Here is a 19,920-nt window from a genome sequence, read left to right as displayed (position 1 = left end):
AGGAATATTCAGCCTTAAGAGCAGTTGGAGGATGATGACAGAAGAGTAAGAAAAAGATTTCCAAGGGAAATCAATATAGAATATTTAAAGAAATGTAGAATGTCAAGAAGCAAGCAGTAAGGTCATGTCTCGGAATGTCTAATTTTAAGTGCATGTAATAGTTTGTTGCATATGTTTGCTTGTCTTTTGCTGTCAGTTTCTAATGAATGCCTCAGTTAACTAACTTTCCATTATATTTTCAGATTACTAAACATAACTAATTTTGCTTAAATGCTGTACAGTATTAAAAATGCTTTGAAAGCTTTGTCACATTTTGTTAATTTATTTGATCAGTACAAAGATTTGTTGATTGAAGATTAATAGTACGTGACATGTCTAGTTACTGCTTTTGTAATGTAGCTTTTGACTGCCTTCAAAATCTTGCAATAACTTTTAAAAACTCTTGTCTGATACTAAGAGAAAATGAACTTGTTAGATGTGACTTGCACTGAGGATAGCTTGGCTGAAACTAATTACAAAAATGATATTTTGAAGTATAATAACATACTATAGGCTGAAATGTTTTGACACAGACATTGTTGACTTATAGGCAGTCAGGACATGTTATGACCAATATTAGCCTTGAACAGATTTAACTCACTAACAGAGGGCAAGCTATGGTGACCTGCCCCGCCTCCTCTCCGATTCAGAATCAGGTGGCCATTCCAGTGCCTCCCTACGCTTACAGTCACGCTTGCACACTATGGTGAGTGCCACCTTAAGCTGTTGTTGAAACTTGTTTTGGAACCTATCGAATACAGTACTGTATTTGTAATCAATATGCATTGTTCTCTCTGGTCCATTGAGGTTTATCTCCTTATTTGAAGGTTAATTTGGGTTATGTTGTGTCCTTTTAAACCTCCTGGAGGTAGCATGTATGATTGTTCACCACAAGCCTATGCACACTGGTATGTACATTCACTTCTTTTCCTACTATCCCCAATCTGTTAAAAAAAAGTTCTTATCTCAATCTTCCTCCAGGCCCTATGCATTAGTGACCCCAAGAGTGTCAATTCTAAAATTTCTTTGGTTTACAAGTCTCTCCTTGGATACCCATTACATTTTATCAACTGTGCCTATTCTCGAACTAATCAAAATATCTTTCATCCCAAACCTGTTTCCAACCCCAGTAACACTGTGCTGTGTCTTCCCTTCATATATGAACTCAAAAATCTCACTAATATCCTTTATCTTACCAAAGTTAGGACATGAGTTGGTTACAAACCATTACAGAGGTCTATGTTACGAACTCACAATTGAGGATCCTAAGTGCCTTCTCTGGGTGGAACAGAAATGGTTGGGTATGTTTCCTTTCACCTGATGCATCTGTTCACCTAGCATAAATACATATCCAGGAGTTAGGCAACTGTTGCGGGTTGCATCCTGGAAAGGGTCAGCAGTTGACCTAGGGGGACCTCGATAAGTCTAAGTATAGACTTCTGTCCCTAACAATAGAATTAATGTTTTGAAGTAATATACTGGTACTGCAAAAATGTAATTGGTTGTAGCCAGAGATTGTTGCATCTACTTAAAACTTATTTGGCAATCACACTTTCCTTCCCTGTGGATATGCTAGCACAGCAGTGTTCAAACCCATGATATTAAAAGAAACGGCTATACAATTGTTGTAGAGTATGAATCAAACAACTGCAGTATACACTAACTTGTGTCAAACATTAAATAATGGGATTTAGGCTAAAGCTGCAATATTATATCACTGTTTTCACTACAACTAGTATATTATTAATTCTCACAATGATTGGTTAACAATGACCTAATTACATTAGGCATAATTGGCATAAATAGCAGAGGGCAGAATTGAAAAACATAAAATATTGGCCACTTTGACTATGGTGAAGAAGAAAGACCTCATACTCTTGGCTATCTATGCCTGGCTATCAAATATGCCCAAGATGGTGGACAGGGAATCATTTAATTGTCTGATACTGTATACAATATCATACTTTCTTGTTCTGTCAATTAATATTTTGCGTATACTTTGTGTTGAAATAAAATTTTACAATGTACAAAACACTACAGTACTGATTTATAATGTTCAAATTTATGTCTTGTCTTAAATTGCCTATTTGCCAATCTACACTAATAAAAAATATGCATGATTAATTTTCCAGTGGGACTGTAATAATGTATATTTTTAGTAATTAAGTATTTCTATCTTTCCCTTGTCATATCAGGACTACATTAAATTTGCGTTCTTTTCGGCATTTGATGCATGCAGTACAAATTCAAGAGTCCCCATCAGCAGAATCGGCCTTCTTCCTCACCTCTTGTTGGATCTCAAGCTTCACACGTTGCTCAACAAATTCCCATTCCAGCCAGTTTTCAGCGTGGGAAAATTAAATCAATCACTGTGCCCAAAAAAATCAATAAAGCCCATAGCCTTCATAATTGGGCCCATGCTCCACTTGATTCTAAAAATAAAAGTTCTGTTACGTGTAATGGATTTGTTCAATGTTGTGGTACATCAAAGAACTTGCATGGAAGGTCTGTTACAAATTACAGTGTGCCAGATATTGACAGCCACAGGCCTATGTCAAAGCATAGTGTTTCTAAAATCAGTGGCAAGCAACATTGGAGGTCTTCATCTCGGGATGTAACCAGAAATCACAATACATGCAGCTCTTCCCCACTAAGTGTGGTTGATCACCACACAACCAGCACTAACACTGGGTCTATAAGTGGAGCTCTCAAGGTTAGTGGGTGGGCATTTTACCTTTAAATAAAGGTCCTTGGGCAGCTTATAGCAAGTGCTGAATGTTTAGGGCAAGTAATGCTTAATAATATAATAAGTGGTAAATGAAACCTTGTACAGTACTTGTAATAAAGGGCAAGACCTTTATACAAATAGTTAAAGTAGAATAGTATATATTGACAGTGGAAGAAGAGCAGCATCCTTTATTGCAGTAGAAGTACAGTAATGCCTTACATATTTTTGAGTAATACTGTATGGTAATTTGTACAAAATTTAAGGTAGAGGACAAGTAATGACTTCTGATAGTAGAGAACTGTACTTTGTACAAATAATGAATGCCAATATTGCACTGCATTTAATGCAGTACAGCCATACAAGCTAGAGATACCTTGTATTGATGGTACAAGGCAAGTAATGGTATTGTACTATTAGGGGAATATAACATTATGCAAATATAAGGAATTGGTAACTCGACCTACGAATTATATGAACATGTTTGCAGATGATGCTAAAATACATACTGGGGAAGATACGAGATGCAGACGATTGTCATGCCCTTCAAATTTATCTAGATAAAATATAAATAGATAATAGATAGATAAAAGATAGATAAAGTGCTTGGAGTGACATGTGGCAAATGGAATTCAGTGGGAATAAATGCTATGTTATGGAATGTGAAATCAGAGAAAATAGACAACACACAATATACAAATTATGTGGAAAGGAATTAAAGAACTCTAATAAAGAACAAGAGCTAGGGGTGGTTTTGGATAGTAAACTGTCACCAGAGAAACACACAAACATTGAGAGAGGAGCGTATGCGACACTTTCCAATTTCAGACTTGCTTTTAATTATATGGATGGTGAAATACTAAAGAAGCTGTTCAGACTTTTGCGAGACCAAAATTGGAATATACAGCAATTGTATGGTGTCCATATCTCAAGAAGCAAATCAATAAACTGGAAAAGGTGCAAAGGCATGCAACAAAATGGCTTCCAGAACTGAAAAAAAATTCTAGGAGAGGCTATAGGCATCAAACATGCCAAAACTAGAAGATATAAGAAATAGAGGCAGTATGATCACCACTTACAAAATAATAACAGAAATTGGCCAAATGACAGAGGAATTCCTGAAACAAGCAACTTCAAGAACAAGAGGACACAGATTCAAGCTAAAGAAACAAGGGTGCCAAAAAAAAATATTAGAAAGTTTTCTTTGCAGAGTGGTAGATGGTTGGAACAAGTTAAGTGAGGTGGTGGTGGAGGCCAAAACCATCAGTAGTTTCAAAGCGTTATATGACAAAGAGTGCAGTACTGGGAAGGTAGACACACAAGCTTAGCTCTCATCCTGTAATCACTTAGGTAATTACACTTAAATAATTATTTGTCTCATTTTCACCTCTTTCTCTATGCCATTAGGCCTTTGTAGTTTCTTTATTCCTATTAACTCTTATGGTGAACAAATTCCTTATTGTATGATAATTCCTCATATGTGCATAATGTTATATTTCCCCTACTACTGTAATACAATAGCATAACTTGCCTTGTACCGTCAGTACAAGGTACAGTATCTCTAGCTCTGTAGAGCTAATCATAGTCCTGAATTAAATGTAGTTCAATATTCTGTACTGGTTGTGGAGGGTAATATCCTGCATTGGTTGTGGAGGGTAATATTCTGTACTGGTTGTGGAGGGTAATATTCTGTACTGGTTGTGGAGGGGTAATATTCTGTACTGGTTGTGGAGGGTAATATCCTGCATTGGTTGTGGAGGGTAATATCCTACATTGGTTGTGGAGGGTAATATTCTGTACTGGTTGTGGAGGGTAATATTCTGTACTGGTTGTGGAGGGGTAATATTCTGTACTGGTTGTGGAGGGTAATATTCTGTATTGGTTGTGGAGGGTAATATTCTGTACTGGTTGTGGAGGGGTAATATTCTGTACTGGTTGTGGAGGGGTAATATTCTGTACTGGTTGTGGAGGGGTAATATTCTGTATTGGTTGTGGAGGGGTAATATTCTGTACTGGTTGTGGAGGGGTAATATTCTGTACTGGTTGTGGAGGGTAATATTCTGTACTGGTTGTGGAGGGAAATATTCTATACTGGTTGTAGAGGTTAACATCCTGCATTGGTTGTAGAGGGTAATATTCTGTATTAATTGTGGAGGGAAATATTCTGTATTGTTGTGGAGGGAAATATCCTATAGTGGATGTGGAGGTTATATCCTGCATTGGTTTTGGAGCGTAATATTCTATACTGGTTGTGGAGAGTAATATTCTGTACTGGTTGTGGATGATAATATCCTGTATTGATAGTAAAGGATAATAGTCCTCTGTACAAACAAATATATTCAGTAGGCCTTCTATCGGAGTCATAGGCATATATTGCTAAACTATAGTGCATGAAGTTGCACAGGTGCAACACGTGCCAGGGCTGGAGGCTGCAGCTCCTGTACCTCCAGTGTTACTAGCAGGCGACTCACCCCCTTCTGCTGCTACTGCCTGGAGGGCAGGAGATACAATATGCGTCCTTCAAGCACGACAGGCACCACACCCCGCTTTGGTCGTTAGGATGACACCAGTGGCTGTGTAGGGTAGACAACACTTGACATGTACAAAGGAAACTGGCGGTGTGGGTAGTCCTGCACTCTCCGCCGCCCACTCCCCTACCACACACACCTCTCCACTGCTCCACCACACGCTACCTCGCACTTCTCCTGGAATTTACGTGTGCGTGCGTAGGTGTGTTGGGGCCGCGGCATGTGGACGACTGCGCCGGTGTGTGGTGGTGACGACCCGTGGGCCCCCAGCGTCACCACCGCCGCACTCCTCCGCCTCCCAACCCTGCCCGTTGTCCTCCTCCTTGCCGTCTCCGTCCTCTCCACCGCCGTCGTCGTCGCCACCTGCCACTGGTGTGGCTCGGGTGTTGTTGCCGGTCTGACCGGCTACCTTCTGCCGCTACCACGGTGCCTCTGCTGCTGGTGCTGCCCGTGCTGTTGGTGTTGCTGGTGCTGTTGCTGGTGACTATCTGGTCTCTGGTGCCCGCACGTCGACACGTTGCCACCTGGGTCGGGTCCTCTCTGCCCCGAAGTCCTTGCCCCGGCGCGCGCGTGGGCGTGGGCTGACCCCGCGGGCAGAGGGGCTCCGCCCTCAACATGGTGGACCTTGGGGGGCGCCGTTCCAAGCCCCCCACCACAAACACCAACAACAGCAACAGTAATAATAACGTGGCAACAACAAGAAGAGTCAATGTTTACACCGGAGTCTCCGTTAAACACTTGGTAATGCTGTCATTAGGTACACCAGAAGACAAGATTTGACTGGAATCCCAACAGACAAGACCACAGAGCCACCTCGAGATATTAACAGACCCGAGACAAGACTTGGTCCCAGAACAAACTTTATTTCACAACAAACTGACCCCAGGAAGATGATTTAACACACCAATGGAGCGAGGATGACCCTCGAGATAATGTGACAACCCCAGAAAGACCACCGTAACCAGTGACAGGACGTGACCCCCAAGAAGGCCCGAAAAAAAAGACGACCTCAATAGACGATACTTGACCTTGGAACGTCATGGAGACTTAATTCTGTGCCCATTGTTGACTAAATATAAAATATGAAACTGTTCTTTTCTAAAGAGCACGAGGTCTTGTGTTGAGTGCATACTGTAGTGTTGTCCCCAGTGACGTATTGCTCAATAAACTGCAGTATTATCCCAGTGACTGGTGTTGTCCTATAAGCTGTAGTGCTGTCCCCAGCGACTATTGTTCCATAAGCTGCAGTGTTGTCCCTAGTGACGTGTTATCCTATAAACAGCAATGTTGTCCCCCAGTGACCGGTTTTGTCCCCCCAATGACGTGTTGCCCTATAAACAGAAGTGTTGTCCCCAGCGACTGGTATTTTCCATAAGCTACAGTGTTGTCCCATACTCTGCAGGGTTGTCCCCAGTGACTGGTGGTGTCCCATAAGCTGCACTGCTGTCCCCAGTGACTGGTGGTGTCCCATAAGCTGCAGTGTTGTCCCCAGTGACTGTTGTTATCTCATAAGCTGCAGTGTTGTCCCCAGTGACTGTTGTTATCTCATAAGCTGCAGTGTTGTCCCCAGTGACTTGTTATCTCATAAGCTGCAGTGTTGTCCCCAGTGACTGTTGTTATCTCATAAGCTGCAGTGTTGTCCCCAGTGACTGGTGGTGTCCCATAAGCTGCAGTGTTGTCTTCAGTGACTGGTGTCCCATAAACTGCAGTGTTGTCCCCAGTGACTTTGTTGTTCCATAAACTGCAGTGTTGTCCCCAGTGACTTTGTTGTTCCATAAACTGCAGTGTTGTCCCCAGTGACTTTGTTGTTCCATAAGCTAGTGTTGTCCCCAGTTGTGTTGTCCTATAAAGTGCAGTGCTGCCCCCCAGTGACCGGTGTTGTCCCCTATGCTGCAGAATTGTTTTTAGAGGACGGTAGAGACCGGTGTTCATCCATTAGTAATGTTCGATATACTGTAATGCTAAGTTGACTTGAGATGTAGCGCTGCGTTGTTGGTCAGACAGTACTGTCGTGTCTAGGGTGATGTGTTCGTCTTCAACACTTAGGGCACATAATGTTGTATTTAGTTACTAGATAGCTAACCATTTTGTTATAATTGTGAAGACGATTGTACAAATTAGATGTGTCGAAATAAATGCTCGTAGATAGTAGCTTGCCTAGTACATATGACAGTAGTGTGTTCAGCATTTTTCTTAATAACTCATACATTGCTCTCGTTTATTGTGCTGCTCGTGATGAACGGACGGATCCCTGCGTATGGGATGAACTTGGCTGACTTCTGAACTGTTTTTTTGGTGTGACCTTTCATGGCCACGATACCTGTGTTGGTTGTTGGTGCAGCGTCGCAGCTATTGTGACCAAGCCCGACTCTGTGAGCCCCCAGGTATGGCGTCGACCGAAGGCGGTGGTGGACGCCACGAACCCTACATCACTAAGGCCAACGTCGCGCGCCTCGTAAGTTCTATCAACACACTTTACTTCACGATTTAATAAGAGCTCCCGCTGTATACTGTAAATACACCAACCACCTGGCCACATTCCTGCAATGTGCCTCACCTCCATGATGCGCCACACTAGAGCACACTCAGCACTCTGTATATTGCGTAGATGCTCCATTCACGCTTTTTCTAGCACTGCTTCACTGCATCCCAACTGCTGCAATGATTATTTATTATCTGACCTTGAATCCTTTTCGCCGTAAACCTTTTTCCAGCAACCAATCTAATCTATGGACTGTGACTATCGATTTCTGGTCTCAAGTAAAAGACCGTTGTCCTAGCAACCAGATCACTGAATGCCCGCAGTAAGGAAGAATCCAAATAGTACTAAACTGGTACTCATATGAGACATTAAGCCTTCTTGGACCTTCTGTGGTCCTAATACACCCCTTCATCCATCTCACATAAAATACAATTTATATATATGCCTCTATGACACTGATACACCATCGGAAATTAAATACGCTAATTTAAACTATAATTTTTCCCCCACTGGATCCGTTGTTTCCTATAATCTTGAGCCATGCACCCGGGTTATTCATGTACAACCATGTATTTCTTCTGGTATAGTATTGAGTCAGTAACGCACGCACCCTTTTATTGCGCTGTTGAATATTATCAACTCGTTATTACGTTCTTAAAATACTTAGAACCACCTAATTACGCCCCGTTATTTTGGTGCCAGCTCAAACTCTTCGCACATTGGTATTACGGTCCACGTCACATTACATTAGTCCCATGCTCACACCATCACATTACATCGGTCCCACGCTCACACCATCACATTACATTGGTTCCATGCTCACACCATCACATTACATTGGTTTCATGCTCACACCATCACATTACGTCAGTCCCACGCTCACACCATCACATTGCACCAGTCACATGCTCACACCATCACATTATGTCAAGTCATACGCTCAGACCCCAATATCTAGTTAGACACCTGAGAATACTCCCTGATGTTGGAGTATTTACCTGTTGAAAATCGCATCATTCCGTATTTGTAGGTGCACTGAGGCCTGAGTTATACTATAGTTCACGTGTCTGCGTAGCTAAGTAGTTGTGCATAATGTGGCGCTAATAATTTTGAACAGTTGTGTGGCGCAGGGCAGTAGGTAAATTTGGATGAGAGGCGCCAGGTAATCTGATAATTAGTAGTCATTAGTTAGGCTTATAGACAGTTGGTAGCATGTAAGGTACCCGTGTATAGTAGTTTGCATGAGAAGTCTGGGCATGGAGAGTAGCCATGTGAGACTGGGTATGGAGAGTAGCATAGAATTACATTATTGTCTGCAATTAGTCATGCTCAGACTTTTTACACCATATTTCTTGTCTGAGAAAAAACAAGTTTGATGCATATATGACACAGACGTCACATTGTACCTTTGGTGGTCATGGAATACATTGCACAGCTCATCTGCGGGAGTTTACAAGTATTCCCATGTGAATTATGCTCACCAAGTGCTTACTAAAACTAAATATAAAGATTTGGACATTGCAAACCTCTTCATTTAGGAGTTATCCACTAAGTTCATGTTCATATTTCATGAAGTCTAAATATAACTGTAGCACTCAGAAGGTTTTTGTGACCATATGATGGACAACTTTAATTTTTTTATTTTAGTTATTATTTAGTCCAGTATTGAGGAATGGATGATAGGAGTTCCGTAAAATCAATCTGAATTCCCGTTTATCCACTCTATCAATTCTGAAAACAAAATCCAAAATCCAATCAAGTCCAGACGCTGGCGCCTGTGTACAGAGTGACGACTACCAGTAGAGACGAGGTGAGGACGTCAGTGTCAGGAGACTAGTCTTCAGTGTTATATATTATTATAAGCTTACTGATGGCACTCGGGTCATGTCTACCTTTACTGACGTAATATTGCACAGTAAAGTATCCGTAAGTAAAATACTGTTTGGTACAGAATTCAACACAAGTAGTGATTTAATGGTGATGTAGTTGCATGGTCAATGGAGTAGGTTCTGTATAGGGATGTGAAGAAAAACATGATTTTGAAGTTACCGTTTTTTGCCTTATAAACTACATTCTTTAACATTAAAATGTAACTTATTCATCAGTGTTTCGCATGACAAATTGTGGCTGCACAATATAATTATTGTCATTTTAGTTTCTTAAGTGTAGAGTTAGAATATAATTATTCATGGAATGTATTTCATGTTTATTGTACAAGAAGCGTTCAGATGTAGCGTTATGCTGTAGCGAATGTTGTTGTTGTAGTGTGCGACGTTCGTGGGGCCCGTACCCCCGCCTCCTGAGGTGCCCATACAACGCAACATCTGCACAGGCGTGTCCGTGTCGCACATGGTGAGTACCTTCTGCTCCCCTCCACTCTACACCTAATGTGCTCTACACTAGGGAAGCAGATCTACACTAGGCAGTAGCGCGCAACATACTCCCCCACGGAGGACATCACTACAGCCTCTACTGCACTTCACCTCATGACAACCCTTTTGTGCGCACACTCTTAACACACTCTTGGGCACGCCACCTTGAGGGCACTCGCCTAGTGTATATTACAGATGTGGGACGCCTACCTAGTACTTGGGTATAGTACACATTAGGTACCTAATATTTATGCAACACGTTCTCGCACTTGCTTACAATCAATATTGGCTTATTTAATAAGTGCATATGTGACATACTAATTGATTGTGAATATTTTAGTTTACCTTGAAAAGCTTCATAGAAAACACTGACCTCACCTAACCTTCTTAGTATGTTAAGATAAGCATCTTATTGTTTCTTATTTACAATTATTACTTAACCTATCAACGGTATAGGTTAAGTAATAATTGTAATTAAGAAGCAATAAGATAATACCAGACACCCACTTTGTGTAATCTACACGGATACGAATACCCCCCTGGTGAGGGGGGTATTCTTGTGGTGGAGGTGTAGCGATGCCCCAGCTCAAGCAGGTCGTCTGACCCGCCTCCGAAGCACCACAGTAAAAAGAACTTGTTTATGGATGTTTTTGCCTCGCGTCTTTTTGTCATGCATGAACACTCGTCCACTGTGTTTATTGTGTGTGTGTGTGAGACCATCACTCAAACATGTAGTTAGCAGAATTGTATATAGTGTATTATATTTATAAATTTAGGCTATTCTGAGCTTGATACCTTCAGAAATTTAATAGCAACACTGTCGTTACCAATTGTGGAAATAGTTGCTCTCTGAGGACAGAAAATTACACCTATATGGCAGTGATTGTAAAAATTTTTTTGAACCCCTAAAACCTAACCCGGGACCACTAAAGCTAAAGCCAACCAAACATACTTCCCAACATGGGAAAGGTCGAAGTGAATGAAATGTTATTACCCACATTATTATGGTTTGCCATAATAATGCGGGTAATTATTTCAAAGCCCCGCCAGGGAAGGCTTTGAAATCACAGTTGGAGACCAGTTAGGTGCCTTTGGGATCCTTCCTTATTGTGGGTACTCATAGGCTCATAGTATGGTTGACATATTTGAAGAAGGTTGCGAATGAATACGAAACATCGGATTGAAGTTGGATTACAGGATTCCGTGTTTGTGGTCCTGGGTTCGGGGCTCCGTTGGTGCAAGCGAATGATTATATATATATATATATATATATATATATATATATATATATATATATATATATATATATATATTTATATATATATATATATATAATATATTATATATATATTTATATTTATATATATAATATATTATATATATATATTATATATATATATATATATATATATATATATATATATATATATATATATATGTAATCATATAATGTACACATATACACACACTGTAACACTATAAGAGTGGAGGCCAGATGCTTTGGAATAGGATCGCCCAGCTTTACAGGGGGGGGGGGATGGTCTGGGGGTATGGGATGGAGTTAGGCTGGTCAGGGTAGGCCTATGTTAAATGCTTTAAGAAATATTAATATATATATAGACACAACCCCATTTGGTATTCATAGTCAGTTTTGAAATATTTTGTAATTCCCCTAAAGTTCTTAGTGACAAGAATATATTATGCGTTACAGATATATGAATGGGAGTAATGTATATAGAAATGGTCGTATGTATATAGAAGGGAGTTACATAGTGAGAAATATGTCATTGTGGAAATTTATTCTTGTAGAGTGGATTTTATGAATTAGATGGTCCCTTCAGGAGTCGCCACGCCGTGAAGGCTCGTAACAGAGTTAGTGTGATGAATATAGATGTAACATTAGTTCTCTAAGATACATATCATCAGCTTAAAAAAAAAGTTGAACAATGTTATGGCACTAGTAAAGCTTTGACAGTTGAGAAGAGCCTTAGTGGATGGGATGAGAGTGTGAGCCAGGCCAGTAGTGTGGCGTGCATGGTGGACATGTTGAGGCAGCAGGGAGGGCGGCTGGCAGCAGTAGTCACTACACGCCACCGCTAAAAATGAAAGGCAAACTTCATGGTGATCCCACCAAGCGCGTCTCATTAACAAGCTTCTATTCTGGTACTACTTGTAATGCTGAACTTATGCAAGGCTTTGGCTTTGAAATTTACGCTACTTGACATATTTAACTTTCTTCCCAAGAAATTAAGAGAAGAAATATTGTTGTATGGCTAACCCATGTAAGTATATGGCACCGGGCGAGGACTTTCCTTGTTGTGTTATGCAACTCCCAGTCAGGCTAAGGTGAAAATAATTAACATTGCCCGGTAATGTGCTGCATCTTTCAACATTGATGATTTATGTAAAAATATAATAAATAGATGTAACTAAATTTCAGTGCAAGATAATTGTTCTGACCAATTACACTTGATACAAGACTGTCCTAGCCTAGCAGGGATATAAAACTTTATATCCTGTTATCATAGTTCAGTGTCTAGTGCCGTAAGCTACATAAACATTTTGATAACATCGAAGTTTTACTGAAGATGTTATCAATGTATAACTTGGTAAACAAACCTGAAAAATCCAATAAACGGAAATATTTTATTCAAATATCTGTATATACATCAGGCGAAATATTTTATTATGATATAATGTAAGTTTTCTTGTTACACTTGAGTTTTAAGGTGATTTGTATCATTTATATTTATTTTCTATTTTCTAATATTTGACTTTTTAACTTTATTTCAGATGGTAAAACATCCACCTATTTTTCAACTTTTGTTAATAATTCTCTTCCAGATTTTGTTAAATTGAATTCAGTTTAGTTAGGCTTCTTGTATGATTAATTGTTGGCATTTCAAGGTATGTGTGTGTGTGTGTGTGTGTGTGTGTGTGTGTGTGTGTGTGTGTGTGTGTGTGTGTGTGTGTGTGTGTGTGTTAATTATTATTTATGTATATAAATAAGTTGGTTGAGGAGCACAGAGCCAGTCCAAGGCGCTCCAGGAGGTATTCTCAAGAGACGTGTAAACATAATCATGACTCAAGTTTTCCCATAGTGATGTTTTTTTTAATGTATGAGAAGCATAATTTATTGAGATGGGCTCCTGGCGTTGTCTGTAAGGTATATTAAGGACTAATCTGTAGTATTATTACTATTATGGGCAGTTGGGCCTCTCTACGTTTCATCATGCTTATAATATAAACACAGTTTCCTAGATATAAAAAGTAAACTTAACATCTTATAGCTATAGCTATATATTTAAAAAATTCTTAGTGTTATTTGTGCTTTAAGTTAATATTAGACCTTTATCTTTCTGAATTCTTAAATGTCCTGAAGGAAAACAAATGTGTTTACCTACTTTTTAAGTTCTCTTTACTTGGTATAAATTTGATCTGCTTTTTCTGTTTACGGTAAATGGCTCTTCTTCTTATGATATTGACATTATCTCAGTTTCCTCTGATATTATGCCTCATTTTCTGTAATGACTTTACTTACGCTTGACCTGTATAGCTTGCTTGTGATCGACAGTATTTTATGACAAACATTGTCTTGTTTTTCATAGAATAGTATTTTGTCATTATCTAAGACGACGAGCATCTTCAAGTTTTCTTCGACAATTATTAGGTTTTGGGTTTATACATATATATATATATATATATATATATATATATATATATATATATATATATATATATATATATATATATATATATATATATATATATATATATATATATATATATAATATACTTTCCCATTGTAAACGAGGTGTTTTGGCCTTGCCCTGGCCCGACTGACGTAATGTTAGTGTGGTGACTGTACCCTGACCCTGTACCATCTTCCCGTGGTGTAGAAGGCGACTTACCAATACCGCGATGACCTGCTTGCCAAGCACGTTGGGCCTCGCGTCCGCTCCTTCGATGCCTCCAAAATGAAGAGCAAGTTCGAAAAGCCTAAGGTAACCCAGCCCCGGCAGAGACATGTTCACATGATTAACAGTCAACGGGTTTCTTAACACGCTTTTTTATAATTCACAACGACATAATTTGGCATTTGTTTACCGCTATTAACATGTTTAATACACGATTGAACAGATTTTCGTTTTTTTTTTTGCTTTAACCCGTGTCTCTGTTTGAGTTTATCTAACACTGAATTAATTAACCTGTAATCAATGTGTGACATAATATTATCTGTACGATTTGAACAAGAACAGTCTGTACTGTTATTAATATTACTTTGGTGTCATTAACATATTACGGGCTATTCATGCCCGTGCCACTTCTTGGGTGGCTTAATCTTCATCAATCATTAACATAGCTTTGGTTAATTTTGTACAAACCTTGATGCCACTATGAGCAGTTTAAATATATCGACTATGAGAAGCCCCCGCGGTGTCTGTAGCACTGTACATGAGTCTTGTGGAAGTGTCCGTATAACTGACGACGATTCCCTTATGCAGAATGTCACCGCTGGGGCCGTGTGTGTGTCCAACAGCCTGGTTGATACCTGCTTGATGGGGTTCTGGGAGTTCTTCTACTCCCCAAGCCCGGCCCGAGGCCAGGCTTGACTTGTGAGAGTTTGGTCCACCAGGCTGTGGAGGTCCACCAGCCTCATGCACTGGTATTTTTTAATAAGGCACGTGCCCTGCCCCCCCCCCCTTCCCCTCCCGGCCCAAGCTTCACACATGGTACTAGTTATAATACTGTACTTGCTTTTATGTTATATCATCCTGGTCACTGTCCTTTGGATCTTCAAACCTCGAGTTGTGGCGGCCTTGTATCTCGACCTCGGAGCACTTGCACATAACCAGAAGCTTATAACAAGAGTATTGAGTGCCTCCTCATGTGTCATCATCATGATACACGAGGCTCGTCACGAGGGCCAGTGGTACAGCTCCTGTGTGTCTGGCTGTGACTCATGTGGTGGTGTGTGTAGCCGCCCCTGCCGTGTACGCCCTGGAAACCTTAGTAATCTAAGTGAAGGAAATCAGTATAGGAGACGTTCTTGCCAGGTCAAGTAGGGGCGGCCAGCAGGAGTTAGGGGGGGCGCCTAATTAATTATAATTGCAGATGTGGTCCATCGACCGTGACAGTCTCGCTCTACTACAGAGGGAAAACCTTTATTCGCCATTATCTGACATTTAGTATAATAAGAAGCAGTCTCGGGTGCTGAACTCGCACATATATTACACACATAATTACTTCAAAGAAAAATAACATACAACTAATTTTATAAATCGTGTAGTAAGGTGTTAATGATCTGAGAAGGGACAAGTTAGTGTTGGAGGCCACTGGTAGTTGTGGTGATAATATTGTCTTAGTTGTATGACGCTCACAACACCAGATACACTTAGTGACCAGCCTAATGTATTCCATTTCCAATTGTTGAATTTCACCTATTTATTACTAGATTTTATTATTTATTTTTATCGTTTCTAAATATATAAATAAGGAGATGGTGGTAGTTGTAGCTAAGCGTGTGGTCCGTCGCCAGGAGCCACCCACGGCACCACACGCCAAGGCTTACCTTCCATCTTGCCGTAATGTCTGCTTCTCTCGCAGTGACCCAGTCACACCTCCACACAGTTAATACAGCTTGATTGATGAAGATTAAGTCACCCAAGAGGTGGCACGGCATAAATAGTCCGTAAATCTACTGGGGTGGCAGGGATATTTAAAATACAAGTCGCAAGGAGTCACTAAATAGTGTGACGGGTATGGCGCTCAGTGACGTGGGATGGGTGAGGAACATATCCACGGGAGCCGTGTTCATTATCTATCACCATAATGTGATTTCTCTCTGTGTAATGGGAGAGGGTTGTGTGTGTGTGTGTGTGTGTGTGTGTGTGTGTGTGTGTGTGTGTGTGTGTGTGTGTGTGTGTGTGTGTGTGTGTGTGTGTGTGTGTGTGTGTGTGTGTGTGTGTTTTCTCACCTAGTTGTGCTTGCGGGGGTTGAGCTCTGGCTCTTTGGCCCCGCCTCTCAACTGTCAATCAACTGGTGTACAGATTCCTGGGCCTACTGGGCTCTATCATATCTACACTTGAAGCTGTGTATGGAGTCAGCCTCCACCACATCACTTCCTAATGTATTACAGCTGTTAACTACTCTGACACTGAAAAAGTTCTTTCTAACGTCCCTGTGGCTCATGTGGGTACTCAATTTTCACCTGTGTCCCCTTGTTCGCGTACCCGTGTTAAACAGTTTATCCTTATCTACCCTGTCAGTCCTCTGAGAATTTTGTAGGTTGTGATCATGTCTCCTCTTACTCTTCTTCCAGTGTAGTAAGGTGCATTTCACCCAGCCTTTCCTCGTAACTCATGCCTCTTAGTTCTGGGACTAGCCTAGTGGCATACCTCTGAACTTTTTCCAGCTTCGTCTTGTGCTTGACAAGGTACGGGCTCCATACTGGGGCCGCATACTCCACGATTGGTCTTACATATGTGGTATACAAGGTTCTGAATGATTCCTTGCACAGGTTCCTGAAAGCAGTTTTGATGTTAGCTAGCGTTGCATACGGCGCATATGTTATTCTTTTTATGTGGGCTTCAGGAGATAGGTTTGGTGTCATATCAACTCCTAGATCTTTCTCTCTGTCCGTTCGTGAAGGACTTCAACTCCCATTCGGCATCCTGTGTCTGACCTCCTGTTTCCATTGCCTAGTTTCATTACCTTACATTTACTTGGGTTGAACTTTAGTAGCCATTTGTTGGGCCATTCATTCAGTTTGTCTAGGTCATCTTGTAGCCTCCTACTATCTGTCTTAATCCTCCTCATAATTGTTGTGTCATCAGCAAACAATGAGAGGAACGAGTCTATATCCTCTGGGAGATCATTTACATATATCAGACAATATAGGTCCAAGTACTGAACCTTGCGGGACTCTACTGGTGACGCCTTGCCAATCTGAGGTGTATTGGCAAGTAACTCGCAGTTTTCTGTTACTTAGGTACTCCCCTTATTCAATAGAGTACCTTCCCTTTCACTCCTTCCTGCATCTCCAGCTTTTTCACTAGCCTCTTGTGTGGTAATGCGTCAAAGGCTTTCTGTCAATCCAAAAACATGTAGTCTGCCCACTCCTCTCTTGCCTGATTTTTGTTGCCTGATCGTAGAATTCAATTAATCCTGTTTGGCAGGACTTGCCATTCCTGAACCCATGCTGATGCTGTGATACGAAGTTCTTTCGCTCCAGATGTTCCACAAGCTTTTTTCGCACAATCTTCTCCATCAACTTGCATGGTATGCAAGTTATGGACACTGGCCTGTAGTTCAAATGCCTCTTGTCTATTCCCCTTTCTTGAATATCGGGACTACATTAGCCGTCATCCAATTTTTGGGGCGGAAAAGTGTGTGTGTGTGTGTGCGTGGAAGAGTGTGTGTGCGTGCACCTCTGTTGTCGTTTATGAGTGGTTATATATTAAATATAATTATTTTAGGTTTAAATAAATGAGAGACATTATGTATCATACATGTTGAAAGAGTTGCATGTTCATGTTAGCTTGAACGTTGTTAAGCTTAGAGAATGTTGTTGATTCAGGAGAATTTTTTGTGCTGGAACGTTCCTGGCGAGACACAACTGATGTAACACAGTATCAGATAGTGAAGACTGGCTGGATGATCAGCGACGCTTAGTGATCTTCACTGAATTAGGAAAGTTTTCATCACACCCTTTGTTCGTAATCATCAGGACGTAATGAGGATCAGGTCTGCAGGAGCTTTAGTATGGAAAGAAATTCACGTAAAGGGCCAGATATGTAATAGAGCGAACGCGCCTGCCTGCCTGCATTACAAGGGCCACCGTATGTGAGAGTTGAATTGTGCAATATACGTTTATACTGCCATTGTATCCTGCTCGCCATATCTCCTTTTATACACCGTGGTACACATGCTCCATCATGGACCACACCCCCAACACAGTAGACCGCGCACCACCTGCACCACCTGGACAGGGATGTGTGAAGGTAGAGTGCCCTACACATTAAAGCATCAGGGATAGAACGGCGACCGAGCAAGAAGCGCGGCCGTTACTACACAAACAGGTTAGGCGAATGGACAGACGCCTTCTAACGTTCTTCATTATGGATATTCTTAGACGCTACCAACTTGCCCTAGATAAGTCCCACAGAAAAACATAAGAAGGGGCACTATCTTCACTTCTGCCACCAAAGATCACATTTACTCCAAAAATCTATTACTTACGGGTTATTCATGCCCGTGTCACCTCCTGGGTGGGTTACTTTTCATCACTCAATCACTTCCCCACTGGTACACTGAGAGAACGGTCACACAGGCATAGCGCACGCAGCCTGGTTTCTAATTTGATAAACTAAATATCGTTAAGAAAGGTTTGACTAGGTTTTTTGGTTTTGGTTTCCTTATGGATTAGCTTGGTTAGGTTTGGGTTGGGTTAGGATAGAATGTAAATATAAAATGACCAGTATCAGCAGGATGAATTAAAGTATGCTACTGGGTAAGCGTTTACCTGTTATATATTCAAAAGGGTACGATATGGGCAGGACATGACTGTGGTGACATATAGGAGAGGGGAAGAGTGTCCAGGAGACGTGATCACCAACACAATATGGCCGGGGAAGGAGTTGACCCGACATTCTTTCAGGGTTACACTCCTCGGGGTTTTGGATTTCACAAGTGTAATGTTGTGAGAGGCTGATATGTCTCATCAGAGTTATGTATTTAGACAAGGGCTAGATGGGAGGGAGAGACCAGATGGGGAGTCTTGTGAGACAGGTGCAGTAGAGGTGGGAAGGGAGCTTGGAGCACCTGAGAGACCTCCACCACCGGTCAATAATGGGTCCACCTTCTCCCTGCGGACTGCAATCATTCCCCCCAAGATGATGATGGTGGCCTCCAACCCTCACTGACCTATTCTACCTATCTTCTGTGGCCCCCTTGTTTGTCACTATGGCATCTGGTACAGTAGTCTTTACCTCGTAGAGTGTAGCCCTGCTGTAGTACCATGACACTGTTGTGGTACATAGTCATTTATTATACACGCCATAGTCATCTCGTGGGCGGTGGTGGAAAGGGTTAGAGAGACACATAATGGGTCAGGAACCGAACATCACATAGTCATCACAGCCAGAATAATCTAGTCTATCTAGGAGATACTTGTAGTTTCATCTTGAAAGCTTCAACAACACTTGTTCTAGCTAGAGTTCTTATATTTGCTGGCAGGAGGGTCAAGAGTGGTGGGACTGTGGTGTACAGTGTGCTGTACTTGGGCTCATGCCTCCCCGACTCATCACACCACTATTTTACACATCACACCATATTTTGTGCCATGTGTAGAATAGTTGTCTTGTAATGTTATTGTGCGTGTTTGGCATGTGGCTCTCCAGTATTTTCCACGTGTATATCTCGCCTCTTCCAAATAGTACAGTTTGAGTTCTTAGAGTCGATCCCAGAAGTTTAAGGACTTGGCTGATGTATCAGTTTTTGACACGAAAAAAAGCAATGATAGTTGTTTAGGCAGAATAACTATTAGACCTAGTCAGTCCTCCTGGCCGGGGAGGATTGAATACGCGCCAATTTTTATATGTACGCCTCTGTTCACCCAGCAGTAATTGGGTACCTGGTTGTTAAAAGATTAGTGGGTCGTGTTCCAGGGAAACAAGAAGGATAAGGCGCACCATGAACTATGGGAAGGGAAAGCTCTCAGCCTGGTAACAGGAGCCAACAGTCACCTGTTCCTGCACCCGCCCGCGTACAACA

At 41.2% G+C, this 19,920-nt stretch overlaps 1 protein-coding gene across 34 annotated transcripts in view; it reads left to right on the top strand.

The window, feature by feature from the left end:
* LOC123764935 (microtubule-associated protein futsch) overlaps positions 1–19,920 on the top strand; it is a 229,995-nt gene that overhangs the window by 56,363 nt on the left and 153,712 nt on the right. For 12 of the 34 annotated variants that reach the window (XM_069333230.1, XM_069333222.1, XM_069333231.1 and 9 more), the window contains 4 exons: positions 647–745; positions 7,634–7,747; positions 10,040–10,126; positions 14,046–14,150. The exons of 4 other annotated variants lie outside the window; for them this stretch is intronic. In XM_069333230.1, the coding sequence (XP_069189331.1) occupies positions 647–745; positions 7,634–7,747; positions 10,040–10,126; positions 14,046–14,150 (405 nt within the window). Of the gene's footprint in view, positions 1–646; positions 746–2,278; positions 5,897–7,633; positions 7,748–10,039; positions 10,127–14,045; positions 14,151–19,920 lie in introns of those variants that run through there. 18 more of the 34 variants (XM_069333245.1, XM_069333242.1, XM_069333239.1 and 15 more) reach the window with 8 other exon arrangements.

The sequence above is a fragment of the Procambarus clarkii genome, chromosome 29 (genome assembly GCF_040958095.1).
Source record: "Procambarus clarkii isolate CNS0578487 chromosome 29, FALCON_Pclarkii_2.0, whole genome shotgun sequence".
Classification (NCBI taxonomy): domain Eukaryota; kingdom Metazoa; phylum Arthropoda; class Malacostraca; order Decapoda; family Cambaridae; genus Procambarus; species Procambarus clarkii.
This window is presented reverse-complemented; position numbering and strand designations above follow the sequence as displayed.